The sequence below is a fragment of the Bison bison genome, unplaced genomic scaffold (genome assembly GCF_000754665.1).
Source record: "Bison bison bison isolate TAMUID 2011002044 unplaced genomic scaffold, Bison_UMD1.0 scf7180017864495, whole genome shotgun sequence".
Taxonomy (NCBI): domain Eukaryota; kingdom Metazoa; phylum Chordata; class Mammalia; order Artiodactyla; family Bovidae; genus Bison; species Bison bison.
This window is the reverse complement of record NW_011495054.1, coordinates 13,846,676-13,861,527: the sequence shown is the minus strand read 5'-3', so window position 1 is coordinate 13,861,527 and position 14,852 is coordinate 13,846,676. Positions and strand designations below refer to the sequence as shown.

General features: G+C 45.6%; 1 protein-coding gene across 1 annotated transcript in view; it reads right to left on the bottom strand.

Annotated features, from left to right (window-relative positions):
- Window positions 1-752: 752 nt before the first annotated feature.
- The window catches only part of SLC5A1 (solute carrier family 5 (sodium/glucose cotransporter), member 1), a 95,120-nt gene continuing 81,020 nt past the window's right edge, over window positions 753-14,852 (bottom strand). Inside the window, exons 9-15 of the mRNA XM_010828821.1 lie at window positions 14,757-14,852; window positions 13,420-13,527; window positions 10,848-10,998; window positions 7,963-8,131; window positions 6,668-6,883; window positions 4,864-4,969; window positions 753-3,091 (exon numbers count right to left, since the gene is read on the bottom strand). Of these exons, the coding sequence (XP_010827123.1) occupies window positions 2,868-3,091; window positions 4,864-4,969; window positions 6,668-6,883; window positions 7,963-8,131; window positions 10,848-10,998; window positions 13,420-13,527; window positions 14,757-14,852 (1,070 nt within the window). The 3' untranslated portion in view covers window positions 753-2,867. The remainder of the gene's footprint in view (window positions 3,092-4,863; window positions 4,970-6,667; window positions 6,884-7,962; window positions 8,132-10,847; window positions 10,999-13,419; window positions 13,528-14,756) is intronic.

The window sequence follows — 14,852 nt, the reverse complement described above, 5'->3', positions numbered from 1 at the left end:
TCTCATTTTGACAGATTCCTTTTAAAATGGTCCTCCATATGTTCAGTTCAGTTCAGCCACTCAGGCGTGTCTGACTCTTTGCACCTCCATGGACTGCAGCATGCCAGGCCTCCCTGTCCATCACCAACTCCTGGAGCTTACTCAAACTGATGTCCATTGAGTTGGTGATGCCATCCAACCATCTCATCCTCTGTTGTCCCCTTCTCCTCCCACCTTCAATCTTTCCCAGCATCAGGGTCTTTTCAAATGAGTCAGGTCTTTGCATCAGGTGGCCAAAGTAACGGAGTTTCAGCTTCAGCATCAGTCCTTATGTAAAGAAGCTCCATACGTAAAGAAGCCTTTTTCCTGACAGGGCATGGTTTTTCAGTTCTATAAACTAACATTAATGAGCAATCACTCTGCCCCACAGCACGTGCCTTCCATCTGAGGAAAGAAACATCTCTTTCCTGCATCCCTGCCATCATTCTAGTACAATTTATCACTTACTGGGCCCTGGTTACCCAAGTGGTTCTCATGGAACACTGTGCGTTGAAAGTAGAGTTACTCACCTCGTCTTTACTAGAGGTTTTGAAGTTGAAATCCTCTCTAAACTTTGCTACATGTAGTTAACTTGTTCAAGTTGCTAGGTTCTATTCTCAACTTTCCTGGCTTCTGCTTCCCAATCCATATCTGGTGCCAACTAATTCTCACCACAGACATGGTCAGTATTTGTCTAGAATGGCTAGAAAACAGGAACTCAAGATGTTATGACTTTTCAATGTTTTTATTTTTTTTTCACCAAAGTAATAAACTTTAATGAAAAGGACTACATGCAGTTTAATATAACATCTGTTGGCATTCTTCATGTGTGTAAGAAAGATGCCAGCCTCTTTTCACTCATCCACTTTTCAAAGTGACCTCGTCACACCTAGAGGAGGTAGGTATATGCTGTAAGCACCAAGGTCTTCATTTTTTCAAAGAGAAAAATACACAGTTGAGAAAAAAATAATTTACCACAATATACACAGTGAATCATTGGCAAGGCCAGAAACAGAATCTAGGACCATCTAGATACTTAATGCATGCTCCACCCACCAGCTTTCAGTCATCATTCTTTATCCTCTCTGAGCTCAAAAATATCACAAACTCCCCACAAAGCTGAGTACTCTGAGTAATACTAGCCATGCGAAATTCTCCGCTTTTCCCTCTTCTCTGCCTGGCTTAAGGGGAATATGAGGGCACATCAAATATTTTCTTTTCCTTTCATAAGAACAAGCCATTCTTTACCTGTTGAACCGTTTTTACACCCCAGGAACTACTCTCAGCTGCTCCACAGAACCTCAGATCCCACCTATTTGCTAAGCTAGCCTCAAATCAGTCAATAAAAACATCATGACTTCCACAGGATTATATTACAAAATGACTCAGATTTCACAGGTGGAACCAAAAGGATTAATCAAATTTAAATTTAATTTTTAAAATTTCTCCTTAGGAAAGAGGTACAAAGAAAATAAAAATGTTGAACACTACCACCTGGAACAGAGACTGCCCGCTCTAACCTCGTTCAATGGATGATCACCAATCAAGACACGTAAGGAAAAAGAGCTGTGGCCACCTGAACTCATAGGGAGGAGGACTTGGGCTAAAAGCATCAGTGTTTCAGGACAGTGCGGCTGCTCTGAGATGACAGGTGCCCCCAGAGGCATGTTTGCTCATTATGTGACACAGAATCAGTTACTAAGCCCCCATAGAATCAGTTACATCAGCACCACGAGGAAGTGGAGCCTCTGGAAAATGCACCCCGATTCATTATAGTCACCAGAGAGAGTACTCTGTGCAGCCATAAGGTTAACCAAAAAGAAAAATGAAGTCATTCAGTTGTGTCCAACTCTGCGACCTCATGGACTGTAGCCCGCCAGGCTCCTCCATCCACGGGATTCTCCAGGCAAGAATACTAGAGTGGGTTGCCATTTCCTTCTCCAGGGGATCTTCCCGACCCAGGGATCAAACCTAGGTGTCCTTCATTGCAGGCAGACTCTTTATCATCTAAGCCACCAGGGACGCCCAAAAAGAAAACAAGCATTTATTAACAAATACACATGTCATCCATTCAGCCCACAGACATTACTGAGTGGCTAAGATAGTCCAGGCACAGGAAATGCCAAAATAAATGGAATCTCAAACACAAGGAACTGACAATGAACACTTTCAAGAAAGCCAGAAAATCCTCTTGACTCAAGATTATCTGCTTTCCCCCCTGGCTTGAGGCTGGTGCCTGGATCCCTCTCATTGGCACTGGTTCTACCATGTCCAGGCCTCTCCTTCAAAGAGCAAACACCCAGGACACAGACGTCATCAAGCTCCCATCCTCAGCTTCAATATGTTCGTCAATTTATCAGGTTGATTTTTCTTGTGCCAGGAAAACTTGACAAGGATTTCATGAGGTAGGGTGATGCTTTCTTTCAAAAAAAATGAGGGGGGAGGTTAGATAGAGAAAGTGGTAGTAACCAGGGGGCCACAACTCTTTAAGCAGTGTTTAAGGATCACAAACAATGTTAGCATGCTGAATCTGCCTGAGAAAAATTTGCATCAGACACCACGGGGCTTCTGTATCTTAGTCTGCCTTTTCCTAGACACTGGACTGAGTGGGATTTCCTTCTGCAGCTCGGATATGTACAGGTGACTGTACCACACTGGCCTCGAATATATAAGTTAACAGCGAATCAGTGATTTTTCTTCAGCTAGCCTGTAATTACAAATGTACACATTTATCGACAGGGCAGAGTTTACAACTGGCTGGTGTCCCTTCAGCACCACTGAATGGGGCCAAAGAGGGACACAGTGAAGACTCCGGCCTCCACAAGTGCAGCCTCAGCAGAGAGCAGGACTCAGGCAAAGTAGGCGTGGCAGAAGACAGCCACGGCCAGCAGAATGATGCCATTGATGTTCACTACCATCCGCCACAAACGATTCTCCGAGGTGTCTGTCATCTTCAGCTTCATGGCTGCCTCCTCTTCCTTCGTCATTTTGGGGGCTTTCTGCTGGTCCAGGCCACAGAACATGTCATAGGCCCGCCTGAAGCATCCTTTTTTCTCCTCAGAAGCTTCTGTGTCTGGGGAAAGGAATAAAAGGACTGTTGGATACAGAGGCAGGAGGCACTAGAAAAGATTTCCAGAGGAGCTATCAGGCCATGACACACCTGCCACTTTGCACACAACTCCCAGTTTTCTTGTTTGCAGGAATAAAAATGGTACAGATTAAGATTTGAATAAATGTAATTAATTATAAGATGATGTTAATAGTTGGATTCTACATAATATACTCTGGTGGTATATTTTACCTCTGTTGGGCCCAAAGGAAATACATTTTGATTTCAGACACTCAGAACCAAACAAGAAATAATAGCTTATGAGAGAGAAATGTTAACCATTGACTGGGGGACTGTGACATGTGAAGAATGTGGAAAACCCACCTCTCAACCAGAGAAACCCGTATCTGTTTGCTACATCACTGAAAGCAATGAGTTTGGCATGACTTAAGGGTGTACTGACTGCACCTGGAAATCCCAAGGCTTCACAACAGATCCGGTCATGTGGCAAGGATTGGTCTGTTCAGTCCCTGATCCAGGGCAGCAAGTGAGCAACACTTCCAGGGCTTAAGATCTGATGCTGCTGAGTCAAACCACTCAACTGACCTTGCCACTAAAAGTGGATGCCCACCAAGGGAACTGATTCTGTCTTCTGAGCCCAGGTGTGGCATTAAAGGTGAGCAGACCTGGGTTAGAATCCCAGGTTTGTGACTCAATAGATATGAAATCAAGCCCACTGTGTTTTCAGCACCATGGTCAGAGACCACTGCCCTCCCTTCTCCAGCCCAGTACCAGTAAGCCACACATGACCTTGTGCTCCCACACCTCTGCACAGCATGCATCACCATGACCATCCTCCCATGTAGGGAGGAAAAGCTCCGACAGAAACAGGAAAACATTGCTCCATGATCAGGATAATTTCTAAGTATTGACTAAGCATTATCTTAGAGCTCTGAAGAACTGATGCTTTCAAATGGTGGTGCCAGAGATGACTCTTAGAGTTCCTTGGACAGCAAGGAGATCAAACCAGTCAACCCTAAACAAAATCAACCCTGAATATTCATTGGAAGGACTGGTGCTGAAGCTGAAACTCCAATACTTTGGTCACCTGGTATGAAGAGCTGATTTATTGGAAAGACCCTGCTGCTGGAGGAGATTGAAGGCAAAAAGAGAAGAGGGTGGCAGACGATGAAATGATTGGATGGCATCACCAACTCAATGGACAGGAGTTTGAGCAAAATCCAGGAGAGAGTGAGGGCAGGGAAGCCTTGTGGGCTGCAGTCCACAGGGTCGCAAAGAATCAGAAACAACTTAGTGACTGAACAACAAACAACAAGCATTATCTTGGTGGACTTGCAGGGAAATCTGATATTTTAAACACGGTATGGTAAGCCAGCAAGACACAAGACCCTAAGAGCCTCTATCTCATCCCCCTGATATCACTAGAACTGACCATAGCTGGTTCCAACTGCTTTCAGTTTATAGGCTAGTGTCTTCCCTTATCCCTAGACAAGCCCCAAACCAAGTCAGAGTGGTGAATAGCTCACCTGTGCTTACTCACTGAGCACTGTAAACCAAAAAGAGAGGAGCTAGGACGACTGTGCATCCCCCTCCTCCCCTTGACAAGGCCTTGAGTAAACTGCCCAAAACCCATTTATCCGTCTCACCCCATACCCCACTCCTCACTCCCCTCCAGAAGAGAGATCTGAGCTTTGAAGGCACTTGGTGAAGGCTTCAGTAAGGTGGTCTTGTGGTTAGAGGAGTAACTTGGGAATAGGCTCTGAGCCGCAAATCACCTATTTCTAAGGCATCCTCCCGGGCATCTTGAACGTCCTCGTCTTCTGCATCCAGGTCAATACGCTCCTCTTTGCTGTTACGCAGGCTCCAGCACAGGCGGTAGAGCTGTGGAGAAAGCAGAACAGGTTACCAGGAAGATCCAAGCAGTGTCCTGGGCCAAGAAGTTGGGAGAACAAAGAGATGTGTGTCGAGAAAGGCAAAGGAATGTGGCTCTCAACTCCATCAACACAGATAACAGTTCCCACCCAGAGCACTATCTCTGAATATGTTGGGAACATGGATATAAATCATACACATGCACATACCATCCCCTAGGATATGGGCATATTCAGAGGCTAAGAGACTGTCATGAGCATAGAAATGTTTTGAATGAATGATCTCTTGTTACATATGATAAATGAATTTGTTCCCTTTAGCACTCATGCTAGGAAACAAGGCCAGGCACCCATTTATCCAGACCAGCAGTGTAAGTAAGATCAGATTTTTATACCATATTAATTGTAGACTCATGAGCCAGTTAGAATAGGAAGAGCTGGAGGTATACTTTCTATTGACATGAAACCAGAAACTACTTTATTTCAAGAAGCATGGAACTAAATGTATTTGAGGCTACAATACTTTCAAAAACTGAGGCATCAACAAGCAATTAATACTACATAAAGAGAGTCTGTGACAGATTTGGCCAATAACCGTGACAGCTGTTCTGCTGCTACAAAAGCAATCTTTGTTTGACGTTAAGGTTGGTCACAGTTTTGAAAATTTGGCCATGAGGTTAAAGGTCTGTTAGGGATTCCTATTTTTGTGTATGCATGAGAAAGGGCCTAGCAAAACCCTTTATCTTTCTCTTCAGACACATGTAATCTTGGGTTAACTCTCTAGCTCTGTTCCCTGGAAACCTGAAAAGGGTGGAATGCTAGTTATGCTGGGTTACTAGACTTCACTGCTTATGGTAAAAAGTGACCAATTCATCTGCATTGGGAGGGCTGCAAACATTCCCTAAACCAAGCACGACATCTAGAGCCAAAGAAGAGTACTTGTCATCTTTGAAGTCTTGAATCAATTAGACTTTGATACTGTTTGAAATTTCTTAAATTCCATGGGCAACTGTTTGGAGGCTTCACTGGGAAAAAAAACCGTAAAGGGTATATATATCATGCTTCAGATTTCCCTCAGCATGGTGATTTTTACACCTAGGTATGTCCCTTGCTGGGACCTTGGGAAGCTATGACCTAGAGACTATTATAAGAAATATGCATTCCTATCTAGGACAGAAGCATCCAAGCTGGGGTAACCCTGTGTCAGCCCATGTGATCTCATTGCCGTGCACCTGAGCCATCACTCGGGCAGCAGGATCCAGAGGCCAGTCCCTTGGGCTGAAACACGGCCTGCTGAAGACACCCTTGACACTGCTCTGCTGGCAAACCGTGTTTCCTGTCCTGTCCTTCTGTTCACGCTCAGTTGCTAAGTCATGTCCAACTCTCTGCAACACCATGGGCTGTAGCCCATCAAACTCCTCTGTCCATAAAATCTCCCAGGCAAGAATACTGGAGTGGGTTGCTATTTCCTCCTCTGGGGCATCTTCCCGACACAGGGGTCGAACCCAGGTCTCCTGCATTGCAGGTGGATTCTTTACCACTGAGCCACCTGGGAAGCCCTTGTGTCCTTTTGCATGACACCAAAGACAAGGACAGCCTATTTTAGTCATGAGAGTAAGAGACCTCTAACTGAGCCAAAGCAATCAAGTTGAGTGCTGCAGCATGAACATGAAACCAGGGCAGGACAGCCTCCTACACGGATACTCACATGCACATCTGCAATGGGCTTGGTGAAGAGGGAGACGGCCAGGATGACGATGATAGTAATGACAAAGAGGATGATGGCAAAGTACAAGTAGTGCACACCACAGATAATCGTGGGACAGTTGCTGGGCTCCATGCAGCTCCCGGTTCCATAGGCAAACTCGGTAATCATACGGGACACCCCGATCAAAAATCCTATGATCAGTCCCCAAAAGGCTCCCTGTGAAAGAAAAGCCTGGTTAATGAACACTGTATTTGGGAAACAGCTGTGCATTCACTGGGGGACAGTGATGAAAGAATAACAGTGAGAGAAATACAAGCTCCAGGCCATCTGAGACAGGAACACTGTGGTTCAGAATATGACTAGGAATGTTACGTCAGGCCTTCAATGGCTCTGTTTACCACCTTTTAGTAACTCGACTTGGTATTTGCATGTGCTTAGTTGCTCAGTCATGTCCAACCAACTCTTTTGCGACCCCATGGACCTGCCAGGCTCCTCTGTCCATGGGCTTTTCCAGGAAAGAGTACTGGATTGGGTTGCCATTTCCTCCTTCAGGAGAACTTCCCAATGGAGGGATTGGACCCGTGTCTCCTACACCTTCTGCACTGGCAGGTGTATTCTTTACCACTGAGCTACCTGGGAAGCCCTTGGTTAGAATACCACCCAAGTTCTCAGTGCCAAAAAAATCCCTTTAACTTTAAAAATGCTTTGAATTTCTCTACCTGCAGCTACCATTACCATCAGATTCCAGATTTAGGTACATTCAGTTATAACACAATTACTTGAGAGCTAATCTGTATTCCTTGAAGACATGGGAAAGAAATTGGGTCTCTTAGAGGAAGAGGAGAAAGGAACTTTTCCATCAGCCCCGTTTATAGATCCAAAGTCCCCTCACCCTTATCCCTATCTGGCTGGAGTATCACTTCTTGGTCCTTCACTGGGGCCTGAGAAGTGCTGGCTGGAAAACCTAGCCCCCTGCAGAACCCAGGAGGTAGCCTGTGCTAGCACTTCCTGTGGAGCTGTTCGCCCAGAAGCTACAAGCTTCCCAGAGAGTGCCACACAGTCAGAATCACCCAGAGTAGATGGAAAACACACAGCATTACTTGGGAATTAATTTAGAACCTGCAGCAAGGAGGAGGAAAGTCCCAAGGTCCCTGGAGGATTTTCCATATAAACCTTCACCAGCGCCTTCATTCCTGCTCAAGATATCTGGGAGTAGAATTTCTCCCAGAGAATATACAAATCCAGATGGGAATCTCTGTTCCCGAATGACTTTTCTAGACATTCGTGATACCTACCGGCTCATTGACTCTCTTGCAGAAAATAGCAAGCAGGAAGACTGCTGCGATGGGTGGTCCCAAGTAACTGGTGATGGACTGGATGTAGTCGAAGAGCTGTCCACTCTGTGCTGACTGCACGATGGGCACCCAGGCGATGCTGACACCGATCAGCACCAGCATGAACAACCTGAAATCAAGCCCCACAGCAGGGTGTCAACAAGTGGCTCCACTGGAACAGTTACAGATGGATAGAGAAACTACCTGCAATACAGCAGACTCAGGTTCAATCCCTAGATCAGGAAGATCCCCTGGAGAACGAAATGGCAAATACACTCCAGTATTCTTGCCTGGGAAATCCCAGGTACAGAGGAGCCTGGAGGGCTACATGCCATGGGGTCACAAAGAGTCAGATGTGACTGAGCGACTGAACAACAGCACCAGTAAAGATAGATAGAAAGGTTTATATGACCAGAGCAGGGAAAAGTAATTAGCAAATTCATTGAGGCTCTCTTCTTCTGTATTCTGCTCCTTCAGGAGCTTCCCTTGTGCCTCAGACAGTAAAGAATCCACCTGCACTGTGGGAAACGTGGGTTCGATCCCTGGGTGGGGAAGATCCCCTGGAGGAGGGCATGGCAACTCACTCCAGTATTCTTGCTTGGAGAATCCCCATGGACAGAGGAGCCTGGTGGGCTACAGTCCATGGGGTCGCAAAGAGTCAGACAAGCACATAGCACTGCTCCTTCAGTGCCTATAAGTAAAATGCACTTGATTTTCGATAGTAAAGTAGACCCACTAACCATCAGGAAAGAATCCACTTTGAGAGGCAGTGGAGTTTAGGAACAAAGGTATGGACTTTGGAGGCAGTCTCCTTTTTTTTTTTTTTGGCCATGCCTCATGACTTGTGGGATCTCAGTTTCCCAATCAGGGATTGAACTTGCACCCTTGGCAGTAAGAACACAGAATCCTAACCACAGGACCACCTGGGAATTCTCTGGAAGTTAAAGTGAAGTCAATCAGTTGTGTCCAATTCTTTGCAACCCTATGAACTATAGCCCACCATGCTCCTCCGTCCATGGGATTTTCCAGGCAAGAATACTGGAGTGGATTGCCATTTTCTTCTCCAGGGGATCTTCCCAACCCAGGGATTGAACTCAGGTCTCCCACACTGCAGGAAGGCTCTTTACTATCTTAACCACCAGGGAATCCCTAGCTCTCCTCCTTTTGAGTTTTACTTCAAGTCCTGAAAAGATGGGATGCGTGCTCAGTTTTATATGACTCTTCACAACCCCATAGACTGTAGCCTGCCAGGTTCCTCTGCCCTTGAGATTTCCCAGGGAAGAATACTAGAGTGGGTTGCCATTTCCTCCTTCAGTGGATCTTCCTGACCCGGAGAACAGACCTGAGTGTCCTGGAATTTCTGCATTGGTAGAGAGATTCTTTACCACTGAATCACCTGGGAAAGATGGAAGGGTTCCTTTTAACCTCTTGATTTAATTAGAAAGAAGGCAGTGGTTCTCTTATCTCTTGAATTTAAGGCAGAAGAGTCTTAAGCTAACCTTCACAAAGTAGTGTTCTTGCTCACATATTTCTCGCTCTAAAGTACCCCTCCATTGCCTCCCATTTACTCAGATCCTATCCACCATTTAGACATAGATTGGGGTCTCCCTCCCCCAGGAGTCTTGCTCAGCTACTGACTCGTACAGTCATCTCTCCCTTCTCTGAGCCTGAGATTGCTCTTACAGGCACCACAGCACAGTATAGAATTGTTTCTTGTAACTGTAAGCTTATTGAAGACAGGGACAAACCCCAGAACAGCAACCATTGGATGCACAAAAAGTGTGAGCCCCAGCACAATCTCAGGGCCAAGAGATCCAGCCCTGAGTAAAGCAATAAAACGATTTTCTTTCCGTGTTGCATCTTGAGTCTTATACGTAGCAGAGAATGCCAGTAAACATCTTTCAGAGGAAAACCCTGTCAGGGAGCCATGCTGCTTCCTGTGAAGCTGAGGGCAGACTCTGGCCGAGTCTGGCCTCCCCTGGGTGCCAGGTATCTCATCGCCTGCAAGGGGCCCATCATGTTTCTTTCCTTCCTTTGCCCCAATCTTGCTCATGAGATTTAGGAGGCGGCAGCACTCCCCGGGAAACTTTCCCTGGACAGACATCCCAGGGACTTCTTCACCTGCCCTGAGGAGGTTGGCCTGCCTTTGCCCCCCAGAGAGACACAGCAGAGCTTCTGCTGGTCCTCTATCAGAGCCTCTGCTCCATGGATAATCGAGATAACGGGCACATCTGGCCCATAGATCCATACTTGCTGTGTCCAGTATCCTGCTGTGTCCGTTATCCCACTTGACAATAACAAGTGTGCACAGAGTATGGTGTTTTAGACTGTGCAAAGCATATTCACAAACATAGCATCACCTGACCCTCACAACGGTCCTGTAAAATGCTACAGCAAAGGGTCAAGGCATTGGAGGCACCTGGCCTAAAAGACATCCAGAGAGGAGAGTTGCAGTGTGCAGGCCTGAGGAAGACAGTGTGGGATGGTATACAGTGCCTAGACAAGGACTCGGTTGGCCGTGGGTTCCAGTCCTAGCTCTGTTGCTGTCCAAACTTCCTTATTTAGGCGTGACAAGCCTCATTTTGTTCACCGATGAACTGAGGTTAGATTAATGATCCCTGATGTTGTTTCGTGCTCCAGATTAAATGATCTCTGATGTCGTTTCACATTTCAGAGGGACACTGTTTCAATGATCTTGGATTTAAAGTTAAATGCCACTGAGAGCAGTGTAACTTGCCACGGTGGTTACTCTCATTCTACCCAGCATCTCCCAGTCTTCCCCATCTTGAGGGAACCTCTCTGGTCATTCAAGTGTTCGTGGGGCTTGACGGGGCAGCTGTACTCACCGTCCTGCGATCATGAGCTCTTTCTCAGAGGCTTTCTTTCGGATCTTCGTGTAGATGTCCATGGTGAAGAGGGTGCTGGCACTGTTGAAGATGGAGGTCAGCGAGCTCATGAGCGAGGCCAGCATGACCGACAGCATCAGGCCTCGCAGTCCTGGGAGAAAAGGAGACTCTAAGTGGTACATGCAGCATTTCAGCTCTTCTGTGCTTGAAAGGTGTGACAACTCAAGGTTCTTTGCCTTCTGACACCATGCCATATTATTTGATTTATCTCTCCAGAGAGATCAGATGTTTTAAGGAATGGACTGTGTCTTTAAATTATATTGGAAGTCCACAGCAGTCAACAGAGCTAGGGACAAAGTATACATGCAGTAAATGCTTTCCAGTTGGATTGCCGGTGGTAGTGGGAGTGATGGTAGCGTGTGTGTGTGTGTGTGTGTGTGTGTGTTTCCATCTGAGCTTTTATAAGGTCTCTCATCTGAGAGATTAATGATAATGGAGAAATATTTAAACTAGGATTCAAAAGATGAGGTTTCAAAAAAGTGAAAAGACAGCCATAGAATGGGAGAAAATATTTTCATATATCTAATAACAGTTTTGGAAAACTATTCTATCATCCTCTAGGTATTGTATGTGTAGATAATTTTATAGTTTTGTTTTAATCTACAGCCTAACAAGAAGAAAAATAAAGGTTGCCTATCCTGATCACTTTGTCATTTGTTGGGAGGGTTTTTTAATGGTTCCTCTTGAGAGTCTATCCTGTAGACTACAGACTACAGGAGCTATGAAGATCATCCAACTCTCTTATTTTTCAGTCATAGAATAAAATGTTAATAAATAACAATTTATTTAATTAATAACAAAATAAAATTGTTAACATTTCAAGGAATTAGTCTGTAGGGCTTCAAGCCTTAGTTCTGCCCTTTGCTCAGAGTAATTCACCAGTTAATTGCTAAGCTGGGATATAGCTCTCTCCTTGCTGTATCACCTCTTATCAAGCTCACATTCATTTATTCACTCAACAAATATTTGTCGAACGTAATTTTACAGCAGTCCAGGAAACAGATAATGGCATATCAGAGTAGCATGATGAAGACAACAAGAGGAGGTAGATGAATATAAGGAGATAACATAGGAGATAACATTGACACACTTTGGTGAGGGATTGGTGGGGTAATATTTACCAGCTAAGTGAAGAAGACTGAATCCGCAAATGAGATTTAAAAGGAGTAGCTGGAAAGGATGAGGAGAAAACAGGAGAGGATAGTATTATAGAATCCAAGAGGAGGGGATAACTCAAGAAAGAGGAGTGATCAATAATGCTGAATGCTACTGAGGAACATATGGAAAATATCTATTTGATCTAGCATAGGGAGGTCACTGGGGAATCTGGTGTTTACAGAAGCCAGATTCCAGCCAAAAAGACTGGCAATAGTTTGTGCAGACACAATATTTTGTCTTGCATGCCACGAAGCTTTCTATCATGCACAATTCACTCCGGTGTAGTGTTCAGAGCTACCTCACTCAGGATCTGCAGGTCTAAGAAAACAGCATAAACACCCCAACAGAGGCAAGAATCCCAGCCAGAACTCTAAAAGAGCCATGATTCTTGCTAACTGCAACCTTAATTAATAAGCAGCCCAGCTCAGTGGAATTGTTAACTATTACTCCCATTTTTATAGAAGTTGAATACAAACGATTTGCCCAAGGTCATATATCAACTCTGTGGTTAAAAAAAAAAATTCCTCAGTTCTCACCTTCAGCAGAGTTAACCATGCCAGACACTGAGTTACTGCATGACCTTAGAAAATCACTTTCTCTAGGCCTCAGTTTTCCCAACTGTAAAATGAACAGGTTTGACTAGATGATCTTCATGTTTCCTTTCAGTAAAAAAAAATGTTTATTCTAAATTTTCCTGATGAATACCTTTGAATTTTTGGTCTCCAGGGGCCCCTAACCTAAAGAGATTTCCATGCCTTGAGCCAGAATTAGATTTTCAATCAACATTAAGATGAACAGTAAACACACAGGCCTACCCCGAAACTAACTATTCTGGACTTAAGTGCTCACCCTCCTGGATTCCACATTCTCTATAGTGAGATGCCCCCTTGTATCTGATCTACGTACTGCCTTGGACTTCCTCATTCTAGAGCTAAAATCACTCTTTGCCTTTCTCTCCATGTTTTTCCCTGGAAAAACCTAGGTGTCAATTCATTCTCCAGGTAGAATTCCATTTAGTTCAAGCCTCATGTTAATGTCTGTTGGAGAGCGTCAAAAGACCTTAGAGCATGAAAAAGTTGTGTTTTTTCCCTAACACATTTTCAGATGGGCTCCTTCCCATGCCTCACTGATGGATGAGTGCCAGGACTCACAGAGCCCAACCAAGCCAGAGGTCTGCTTCCCACTGAAGCAAAGACAAATTCAAATACTGAGGACCCCAGAGTGAGACTCTCTCCCCTAGACCCCCAGGCTCAGAAACAGCTTTGCTCCAGAAGGCCCACAGACAGTTACATAGATAGAGCCCAGGTCCAATCAGCCTCCCAAGAGAGACCCTGCCAGCCAAGACAGCTCTCACCATTGGGCATGAGCTCCACCACCAAGGTCGGGTAGGCGATGTTGGTACAGCCAACCTTGGTGCCGCAGTATTTCTCACACTCTGAGGGGACGGTGCAGGCAACTTTCTCTGAGGAGAGATGAAGAGTCATGTCAGCAAGCAGACATCAGAAATGTTTCCAAGATTCAATTCACCTTGTTAAGCAGGCGTGAGTGCTAGGTGCTCACTCATGTCTGACTCTTCGGGACCCCATGGACTGTAGACCACCAGGTTCCTCTGTCCGTGGGATTTTCCAGGCAAGAAAATCAGTGGTAGCCATTTCCTTATATAGGGGATCTTCCCAGCCCAGGGATCTAATGTGCGTCTCCTGTGTCCACCCATTGGGCAGCTGAATTCTTTACCACTAGCGCCACCTAGGACAGCGCTTCAAACAGGACATTCCTGCCCACAGCCCTGAAGTGGTTTCACAAAGAATGCAGCCCCCAAGAAGCCCTTCTATGCCATCCCCCTACCCTGCTGGTCCTGACCATCCCAAGCTCTGCCTGGGGAGGAAAGACAGCTGCTAGGCAGAGGACGGAAAAGCGAAGAAATGCTTAGGGAGGAAAGCAGAGGGAATAGTCCCCAGACTTTAGCTAGCTACAGATGTGAAAATCAGACTGTAAAGAAGGCTGAGCACCTTCGAATTGTGGTGCTGGAGAAGAGCCTTGACAGTCCCTTGGACTTCAAGGAGATCAAACCAGTGAATCCTAAAGGAAATCAACCCTGAATATTCATTGGAAGGACTGATGCTGAAGCTGAAGCTCCAGTACTTTGGTCACTTGATGGGAAGAGTCAACTCATTGGAAAAGACCCTGATGCTGGGTCAGATTGAAGGCAAAAGGAGAAGGGGGCGACAAAGGATGAGATGGTTGGATGGCATCACCAACTCAATGGACATGAGTTTGAACAGACTCTGGGAGATGGTGAAGGACAGGGAAGCCTGGCATGTTGCAGTCCATGGGGTCGCAAAGACTCAGACAGGATTTAGCAACTGAACAGCAGCACACCACCATAACCTGGCAGTGTGGGGGACACTGAGCAAAAGATGAGTAAATGTTAGCTAGAAGAAGCCTTAGCTAAGGCATGTCATGACTTCAGAGAATCTGCAAAACGGGAAACCGTAATTGTCCGTGTAAAGAACCAGGGAACACAATTACACAAGTTCTGTGACCTTAAGTTACTCAATGTCTGGGGCAGGGGGGGACAATAATGCTTCGTAATCATGGCAAGAAAAGAATAGGGCAGAAAAAAGGAAGAGGGAGCCATGGGGGTTTTCAAAGTGGGAAAGAGAGGTTGGCGAGTCCAGCAGAAGATGTCACCTGTGAACAGGATGCGGCTGATCATCCCTGGCATCACCATGAGGAACATGGGCAGCAGCTTCAGGTACCCACACATGATGCAGCCGGCCTTCACGT